General features: G+C 32.9%; 2 protein-coding genes across 2 annotated transcripts in view; both read right to left on the bottom strand.

Annotated features, from left to right (window-relative positions):
* Positions 1-10,652, bottom strand: part of LOC130635931 (RNA-binding protein 8A-A-like) — a 64,888-nt gene that overhangs the window by 21,343 nt on the left and 32,893 nt on the right. The window lies entirely within an intron of this gene.
* On the bottom strand, positions 854-3,063 carry LOC130635922 (ubiquinone biosynthesis O-methyltransferase-like). The gene is made up of 3 exons (XM_057445450.1): positions 3,015-3,063; positions 2,176-2,561; positions 854-1,690 (listed from the first exon to the last, which is right to left on the bottom strand). The coding sequence occupies exons 2-3, from the start codon at positions 2,543-2,545 to the stop codon at positions 1,374-1,376; spliced, it is 687 nt and encodes a 228-aa protein (XP_057301433.1). The 5' UTR covers positions 2,546-2,561; positions 3,015-3,063; the 3' UTR covers positions 854-1,373.

Below are 10,652 nucleotides of genomic sequence, written 5' to 3' on the forward strand. Positions count from 1 at the left end.
GGTATCTAAGATAGTTTCGGCAAAAGTTTACTTACTTAATATATTAGTAAAGAAATCTCATTATAATGGTGCGTTAACAAAAATAATTAAACAAATGTTGGATTGCTCACAACTTTAGAGTTACTCAAGCAATGGTGAGTGGGAGTCCCTTTAAGACTTAGAGCTAATTGAATCGATAAAATTTTTACAACCGAGCTAGCTAGACTGCATACATCATCTAAATTAGCAGTTGCTGTAAGTTAAATACCTTTTCCAAGGTTGGAATAAGAGAAAAAATTAAATAAAAAAGAAAGACTACTTATGGTATCCAGAGTTAATTATTTTTATCAATCAATTTTCTCAACTATTCTCTTTTGCAGATCAAGTTTCATTAATTTCAGATTCACTTTCTGTAATTGTGTTTTTTTTTTATATATACAGCTACATAATGCAGCTAGCTACCTACATTTTTTGCACTTTTTTATTTTACAGTATAAGGTGGCATGTGGCTTGATAAAACAAGCACATATCTAAAACTTATGTTTGAAACAAAAAAAATTGTATTTAAAGCTAAAATATATAAAAGTATGTAATGAAAATAATGTTTCTAAATATAAAAACACGTTGCATACAAGAATATATTGCAGGAAATTAATTAGAAGATCTTCTTTAAACAAGAACTAACCAAGTTCTAATTAAACAGTTTTTTAAAAAAGACACATTTGAAAAAAACTCATAGTAACATAGATTCATAGTTTATTTCAGCTTTGTATTTTCAAAGTGCAAACTGAAATTGTGGATATAAGCATAACATTTTTTTTTTCAACTATTATAATATACTAGTCGTTAGCCCGTGGAAAAATCCATGGGTTCGCCCGTCCTTTATATTTACCCGTTGCAACAAAGTGGATAAAAATATATCGCATTTGATATTCGTGTTTCTGTAACATGATTTTCTAACTCAGCGGGGGTCCGCGCAGAGACAGACAGACGACGGCTATTATTATAGAGATATTTGCATACATTGGAATATATTTGCATATATTTGCATATATTTGGATATATTTGCTATATTTCCATATTTTTGCATATATTTGCTAAGACAAATTAAATCGACACTATACAAATTTTGTTTGAGTTAAAAAAAACATTCGCTGTTCGAATTACTAGACTACTTTTATTTGTCTGGCAAATTTCAAAGTTATTAAACGTCCAGGATAACTCGGACGATTTCCCTCAGATGTTTTCCTTGTTTCTAGATTATCGTACTTGGTCCTGTACGTATTCAAGTTATGTGATGTAACCAAAGCTTCTATGTACTGTAGAAACATTAAATCACACATAAAAAAGATATTAAAGTAAGTTTTACGCGAACACTAAAAGCGCTTGAAAAGTTATAATACTTTGAACATGACGTAGTAACAATAGACTCTCTCAAAGTTGTTCCTTGGATCTAATCTATACGGCTCCTTCTTCATGTAGATTAACTCTGCCTTCTTTTCCTTCATCAACTTACCTTGCCAATACATAAAATCCATTTTGTCGTTTGGATCAGAAACTGTATAATGTATGTAACCACCGGGCTTCACTATACGTGCAAGCTCAAATATGGTATCCATTGAAAGGTGACAAGCGATGTAACATCCAGTAGACATAGCTACGTCATATGAATTGTCTTCGATGCCTGGGGTTGGATTACCTGTTAACAGTGCTAAAGAGAGTTGGATCTTAGTACAAACACAGAGAAACATTAGTTATTTGTTGGTGCTGAGATCATAGTTCACTTCAATGTGGAAACCTTATGACTTTCTTATTTATGTTACAGTTTAATAAAGGAGCATCAAAATAACGCTACTGTCAATAATGTTTTATCAAGGCCCTTGAAAACGGCTAAAATCAGAAACTGAGGAAGTATGAAGTGTGATTTTTTTTGACTTAATTTCAACCAATTGGATAAAAAATTGGTCGAAAAGGGAGAGAGATAAAAAAGGCAGCCGGTTTTGATAAGATCTAGGACTTAATCCGAAATCTTAATGCAGTTAGTTCGCATTTAAAATGGTAATATCTATTTGCGTCATGAAAATTAAATGTAATGGCCCTGTATGGATCTACTTAAGTATTTACTTATTTATCTACTTATCCGGAAACAATATTTGACAGTGTGTTAACCCTCTTTTAAGAAAAATAACAACTAACCTTTAAATAGTTTACCATAACATTTTGTTTCTTTAGCCATCTCTAGAAACTTGTCCGATATGTCTAAACCATCAATATTTTTAAATCCTTCTTCAACAAGAGACTTTCCAAGATTTCCATTGCCACATCCCACATCCAAAATCTTCTTGTTCTCTAAATTTTTATGCTCGAAGAACACAGCCAAGTCTTTTGCAAGCCCTTTGAAGGGCTCGTACTTAAGAATAGCGTTGGCTTTATCATACATAGAAGCAAAATCAACATAAAATTTTGGCATAGTTTCTGTATTTACGGAATATAGTCTCTCCAAGTAATCCAAAATAAACTTCTTGTCTTCCTCACTGACAACGTGTTGCCTTGTGCTGTTTTCCATTTTTGTGCAGTCAAATCTGAAATTAAAATTATTGAGCTGAAGACTCATGAAATACTTTTTTAAACACAGACAATGTCCTGCAGGTAATACACTGCGTGTGTTTTTATCTGTCAGTTATACTTTTTTAATTGTCTACAACAACGTCAATAAAACATTTTGTGGAAAGTATATTTTGTATTCTGAAACTTCGTATACATTTTTAATTGACTAAGACGGGACATTTTCTATTCTTGCTGAATTTTATGAAAGTTTTGTTTATTTTTCTAATTCGTCAAAATAAATCATGTGTTATAATCTTTGGAAAAAAACTTTTGGAGATGTTTCGAAATTTCTAATTGTCATGTCATCTTCATGTTACAAAGTTTTTAATGTTACTAACTCTGTTATTTTGTTAAGTTCTTTTACCATCACAGTGCATTCAGAATCGCTGACACCCTTCAATAAATACATAGATATTAAAACTACTTACTAGTCTAAAATTCTTGCTCGTAATTATTAGAGATCTATGCAGCACGAATTATAAAACCACTTTAAAAAAATAAAACACATTTAATTTTAACAACATGTTTGGGCTATTCTAATTGTCGCGATCAAATTACAAGATTTCAAAAGTTAGATAAATACACACTAAACTAAAGCCGGCTTAAGCCAAAGTAACTTTTTGATCCGTGTTAAGCGTTACGTTAAGGGCTTAATAAAGCTGTAAATTGTGCCATATATTCAGGTGGGGCACTTTAGTACAGGTATACAGTATGCGGAAAATCGAGTGAAGCACTCACACTATTACATTTTCGGGTGTAACATATTTTTTAGAATATCGCTTTCTTGCATCTTTAACTTAAAAAACAAACACCGTTTTGCAGCCTGTTGTTGCCCTGTTATAGCAGAAACAGTCAATTAATATTTTTTATTCTGTGAAATATACTGTACTATATATACTGTATGTACTTTATTTTGTAGAATATACTGTATCATTATATACACTGTGTATACTATACTTTGTGGAATATGCCGTATAATGAGCGCCCAGGATATGCAGGTAAATCGTGTCGCCAACCCGCGTCGGCGTAATACCGTCTTCCAAAAAACTTTTTATTGAAACTTCGGTTTAAATAAAAACACAGGATACAGTTGTTAACACTGGGCTGAGCGCTTGGTAAAGCTTAGTACACCATGTTGCACATCCATAAAAGGGTAAAACCCTTTAAAAAAAATATCACAGCCGTTGTTAATGCATGATGGATTGCTCAGTACAGGTAATGAGATGTGAATGTAAGCGTAAAAACCCTTTTCGTAAAAAAAATTTCGCAGCATTGGCCTAAATAAAAACAAAAGAGGCAACTCGTCCGTACCCCGTCCAGCTAAAACAATTAATCAGCAATTTTATGTTGTACCTTCACTGTTATCAAACCATCCATAGGAAGAAATAGCTATCGATTTATTTGGTCCACTACTGTCTGGAGACAAACTGTTAGTAGTAATCGACTTATATTCAAAATATCCTATCGTCGCAGTTGTGAAAAACGCTACTACTTCAAATGTCGTTAACAAATTAGAGAAAGTATTTTCATTTTTTGGATATCCAGGGACGGTTTGTATAGACAATGGACCCCCTTTTAGTGGAAATGATTTCAAAACGTATTTGAAATTATACAATATCAAAGCGAAACATATTACACCCTATTATCCACAAGGATAACAAAACCTGAGTAATGTTATTAAATTACAGAACAGTAACTGGTCAATAACAATCCACAATTCATTTATCAGCCGAAACATCCATCATATTCAGAAGTGACAATATCAACAGAAAGCTATCAATCGAAAAACAAAAAAAATGGTTTGATTAGAAAAAGAAAGCAACCGAGTGTGACGTAGCTATCGACGATTACGTTATCCTGAGGAGAGAGAAGATTACTGATAAAACGAAGTCGAAATATTACAAAACGATTTTTAAAGTTATTGACATCAATCATAACATGGTCACAGTGATAAGTGAGAGAGGAAATAAATATACAAGAAATATTACGTATGTAAAAAAAGTACAATCACCTGAATAACAAAGACCAAACGATTTACCTCTCACAAATGACAAACGAGAAAGAAAGAAGTATCCATTACGGAACAGACAGAAAATTTATGGACACAACTGAAAATGAGATAACAGTGAAACATTTTTACATGATTTCGTGTGAACATTATATGTATATATTACTGGATGAGTCGATTTGTGTTTTTATGTAACACCTGGGATGTGTTATGTTCTATGTTTAGTACTGTGGTTCGTGAGTCTGTGTTTTATACTGTATCAGGTGTTAGTACATAACCCTGTATCTTTGTATCTAGAATTAGCTTATGTTAAGCATATGATACGAAAGACATTGCTTAGTATTTTATGTATGAAGCTCCGTAATATATGTGATTGGTCCGGACATTTATCCCCAACAAACTTAGCGAATATTTCAAAAAATAGGATGTTGGTCTATATAAAGAGAATTGGTTAGTCGTTTTTAAACACATTAAAGTCAATTTTTAAAGACCAGCACTTAGATATTATAACTGAATTGTCAGGAGGACCCGGCATTGTAACGCCGGTTAAAGTCACAAAAACTGTGGGACCCAACCTCAAACGCACAGTAGAGCGTTTAATAAGATCCGCAAACAGTACTACACATACAGGTAGATCGTTTCAGTACAAGTATGCAGTATGTCGTAAATTTTACTGTTGTAAAGTTCACTTAAAAAATAACTTTCTGTTACTTTAGCTGAAGTAAGAAGACAGTTTACAGCTAGTTGTTACCCCGTCATAGCAAAAACAATCAGTCAATATTATTTTATTACGCGGAATAAGTTTCCGTGAAAGTTCAAAAGTTAATTGTGACACTAGGCTGAGCGCTTACTACAGGTAAACCGTGTTGCACATCCGTATAGGGATAATACCCTTTCAAAAGATATTTATCACATCTTTGGTTTAAATAACAAAACAGGAAAATCAGGTTTTCTTATTTTATTTTCTTATTGTGTTTTATTCATCTGCAGTATAGACTGTGCCGCTGTTTGGAAAGACCGTTCTTTCGATTGTTGAATCTTACTACTTAGCCTAGTTGCCACAGTTTGTTAGTACTTCTAGGCTGACCCGAACATTTATACAACTTTGTGCACGCGCAAGATTAGAGCAAATGCTTACAAGTTTTCAACGAACGGTTGTATTTACAAAATTAATTTTTTTTCTGCCAGTTTTTTTGTACATCTCAGTTTAATTTTCATTGTTTTCATATTTAATTCTCTCTTACATTTGTGTTGAGAAGTGTTGAGAAGAACTTTATAACGCACCAAAATCTTAGAAGTGCAACTGACAAATGCGTCTAAAGTAAATAGTGCAGGTTAAAGATCACAAAATGTTTAAGTGCAACTGTAACTGCACTAAAAAGTTCAAAAGCTCAAATATAAAATACACCAAAATTAGAGTATTAGTAAAGAGATGTCACAAAATTGTAGTCCAGAAGTGCAACTGTGCAAATTCACAAAAGTTACCTACTAAAAGCAGCTGAAGAAATGCCACTGTTAAAAACGCACATATATGCCATTTTTGTTTTAACGTTTGGTCCTCATAGTACTTTATTACCATTAGGTTTTGTGTTAATTTTCAATGTCTTAAAATGCACTCTCAACCGTAGATGTTATTAGGGTAGCTATAAATGGAATTGTTAACTGGGACAAAACCAGAGTAAAATGATGAAACTTCGCCTACTAAACTATCATGTTCAAGAAATGATTAACTTTCCACAGTAATAAAGTTAGAAGTGTTGCAAATTGTTTCAATAATAATCTTCTGCAGTGTTCTGTTGTTTTTTTCAACTTAACTTGATACTGCCCACTTGCTATTAGATGCATTTTTGTTGCTACTATACAACACTGTAAAATCTTTTGCCACCCAACACCTTCAGCTTCCACGGCGACCCACATTCTCTGTAAATCACTCAGCTTTATTGAGGCATCTTTTATCAGGACAACAGAAAGTTCGGACAAACGAAAGGCATCCAATGCTTATCTTTGTCTTGTACAGTACTACTCTTTCTACAATTAAAAATGTTATTCTTTGGCACTGTCATGACCTAGAGTACATTACTGAACAAGGGGATACACTTTATAAAGCAATAAGAAGTACAGAATTTCTATCCTGTTCACAATTCCCTAGAATAAGTTCAGGTTGATCTTATCTACGATCATGTTCTCTTGTGAGGGATATTACTTTTCGCGAAATGCCCAGACGCAAAAGCTGTGATTTCAAAATTTTGAAATATATTTTCTGTCCGGGTGTTTACTCTCTGTCATGCATATAGTCAAATTGTCAGAAAATTTGATGTTTTTATGAAATATCAGGAAAATGTCAGAATTTTAAAACTTGTAATGCAGATGCTTTTCAGTGTCGGTTTTTCCCTTCTGTTTGCAGGGGAAAATACTCGAAAATGTGTGGAGTTTTAGCTAAAAAATTTCAGGAATGTCAAAGACATGTCGACTCAATTTTTGAGTGGACACTTGTAGATATACAAGAGTTTTCCACATAAAAATATGGTATAGTACGATTCTTAAAACAAAACACATGATGGTAAATGCTACACATGTCTGACATGGTCTAAAAAATGTAAAAAGAATGAATGCCTGGTAAAACTGTGCCACAATGGTTAAAGTCATTGAATCACTTAGAATCAGCTCTTATGACTAAATAATTGCTGTTAAAAAGGGGCAATTTCCAAATATGAAGGGTGCAATATGCACGGTACCAATCGACTAAATGACTCATGCAATATTCTTTAAAAAAGTCATACAACATAGTTTCATTTTGTTTGTAAAGTAGCTATACTCATTAGTTTTTCCTTTTTATTATTTTTCGAGAATGATAATAATAGCAAAGTTTCGTCATAGCCGCCATTAAAAATATCTAGAAGAAATAAAATATACTTTGACATTGACAATTTCACACCAAATGACACCAAATCACACCCACTCCTTTCTTGACGTCAAAGACAGTGCAAAACATGGTTTTTCTTTGAAACGAGTACCTGTAGACGAGGATGGGATTTTAATAACAGATTGTACCCAATTTCTAAAAAATTGAAATCAATGATATTACAGTTAGCACCTTCAACACTGAGCACGAGATCACAATAATTAGAGAGGCACTGAGAGAAGAAGCATTGTTTCGACGTTTTAGCGTAGTAGCTATCTTCTCTAAAGTTTAAGATGGTGATAACAATGTCGATACAGCACTGTTAAAGTACAGTCTTATGTTGTGCATGATAATTCTGGACATGCAGAATTAACAGTTTTTGGAAAACATGCAGATTTTAGACATGACACAAATGTTAAAGTACAGTCCTATGTTGTGCATGATAATTCTGGACATGCAGAATTAACAGTTTTTGGAAAACATGCAGATTTTAGACATGACACAAATGCCGCCAACCTATTTGTACCCATAGTGCACCTCTGGAGTGCACCTCTGGAGTGCACCTCTGGAGTGCACCTCTGGAGTGCACCTCTGGAGTGGAAATCGATGACGATATAGTCCAATGTGCTCGTTAATTATACTTCAAAAGAACATCACTGGTACACTGCTGGAATATGTGTCAAATAAGAAATGGGATGTTGGCGTCGCGGAGAAAGTTTTGTGTCAAATATTTATGGACAATAATGGACGAGGTTGCTATTCGCGAGAGAATGAAATTCCTAAAAAGGCTTATGAAGCTGATTTTGGCAGCAACAGTCCATTTTTCGAGAAAATAATGTTGTAAAACTTGAGCAACAATAAAGACATAGACCATGATGGTGTTTTTTGTTTTTTGTTTATTGTTTGTTTTCGTCTTTTTTGAGAGAGTTTTTGCATTTGGAAATTTCAAAAAAGCAAAATGCACAAGTTTTTTCATGCAAAATCATAGCTAATTTAAAAAAAGTAAAAGCTTTTTTACGCGGAAAAATCTTTTTTTGCTAAGCAAATTGAAGGCCCCTGCCTGAAATTCGCTGTTACAAAAAAAAATCAATGACACATAGACGGATTTTATTAATACGTATACAATATTTTTCTTTTTTTCATTCTATCAATCTGTTACAATAACGTTTGTCCTTTTGCCATGCTTAACGTTTTTCTAATATCTTTATCCATAAACTAGTTCTATTTTTTTACTTTACACAAAGCAAGAAAAATTAAAAAAATTTAAAATCTCATATTTTACTCGTTCGTAAAAAATTTTTTTTAGGCGTAAATAACCCTTTCCTTAAATTTGCGAAAGTTTTTTTCTCGAAATATGTTCCAAAAACAGCGAAACGCGAAAATTTATTCTATAAATTTCGTTTTTTTTTTGATACGCGAAAGTTTCTGCCCTTAAAGTAGTCATAATTATAGCTGTACGATTTCTTGACAGCCTTTTATCTGACATGTTCTTCGATCTGCCAATTAAAAACTAGCGCAGTCTGGAGTGGAACAGCACTCAGACATGAACACTTACACTTTTTTATTAAAAAATTACATTTAAACACTTGTATTCTATTCATTAAAAAAAGTGTTACTTTTGGAAAACACTTCTATTTTGTACGAAGTGTCTCATTTTAACACTTAAATTATTTACTAAGAAAAGTGTTACATTTTTTTAATTATCATTTCTATTTTCCTAATTGAAAAGGTTCATATCTACTTGAACATTTTACATTTTGAATTTTTAACGCTATACTTATGAAAGTGCCTTTTTATATAAAAGTGTCTTTTTATAGACTCTCATACTTTTATCACTTATTGATTTTCGCCGACCGAATCTTTAAAATTGCCTTGCGGATACAGAGAGAGACAGCGCAGCTAGGTTGGATACACGAGGCTGTGACATTTAGGCTTTAGGCTAAAATATTTGCGCGGACCCTGTCATTGTTATTACCTGAAAAGCCAATAGGAAAGCTTCGTTTTGTTTACAACTAATAAGAGTACAGATTGTAAATAATCTGATCTTCACGATTTTCTAGTACTCTACATTCCTTGGTCAAAGCTTTGGACTATGACCAAAAGCACTTAAATTCTAGTAGTGCGCATCGTGCCCTTTGGCTGTGCCTGTGGGGAATTTCTTTTAGGGTTGTCTTGCTGGTGGGAACTCCAGAGTAGTATATATTTTAGTATAATTGATATAAGGTAAGAATTATTCAATTTTGATTAGCTAGCTGGTGTTTTTAGCTGATCTGCACATGCCTTTTGTCTAGTCACCAGGATAGCTAACTTTAGAATAGTTAAAGCTAGCTAGCTACCAGAAAAGCAGGCTAAAAAATGCAGGCAATAAGCCATAGACTATTTTTTTTAAACGTTATTTCTAAGATTTGCGCATTGCTCACTTATACATATACTATGTTTTAACAGTTTTTTACATCTATATTATAACTGGAACATATATGTTTTTCCGTAAGCTGAAAATCCAGACCACATTATACACGTTTAGCCTTTATAATTTGCAACGTCGTTGACCGTGCAATTGGCCGAGGCGAATGCCCAGGTATTAACAAAAATTCTCGATTTACGTTGGCATGTATTTGCCGACATGGATTATGTTGCAGTTGGATGTGACTTAATTTAGATATATAAGTTTTGTTCTCATTGTCTTATAAATTTCTCTTTAAATGTAACTGCGATTTGTGTATGGGAGCATACAATCACAAACAAAATATAAATTACCCACATGAAACCGAGTTTTCCAGCTTAGAGCAGGCAAAGGGTAGTTCATGTTGGGAGTTTCTTGCCAACAAGAAATAAATGAAATTAGAAAGGCTGATGTTTGAACACCTTCATAGACTATATATAAGAACAAAATTATAAGTGTACAACGCTAAAAAAGTATAAAAAGAAAATGGTTATTATAAAAAAAAACCTGACCCTATTAAAATTAAAGCAGGTTTAAACTTGGAAGAAAATGGGTTTTTTCGTCGTCTGTCTGGTGATATTACACTGAAATTGTGTTTCACCGATGTTGTACAAATTTTTAATGAAGTATAATCAAATATTTTCACAATTAATAATAATTTTTGTATTAGTCTTTCTTACACGTGTTGTGAACACTGTGAATAAAATCATGTA

Source organism: Hydractinia symbiolongicarpus, chromosome 1, assembly GCF_029227915.1.
Source record: "Hydractinia symbiolongicarpus strain clone_291-10 chromosome 1, HSymV2.1, whole genome shotgun sequence".
Lineage (NCBI taxonomy): Eukaryota > Metazoa > Cnidaria > Hydrozoa > Anthoathecata > Hydractiniidae > Hydractinia > Hydractinia symbiolongicarpus.

Coding starts and splice junctions, on each gene's coding strand:
- LOC130635922 (XM_057445450.1), bottom strand. CDS start 2,545: ATGGAAAACAGCACAAGGCAACACGTTGTCAGTGAGGAAGACAAGAAG. Junction 1,691..2,175: donor TTATGGTAAACTATTTAAAG/GTTAGTTGTTAT, acceptor AACTCTCTTTAG/CACTGTTAACAGGTAATCCA.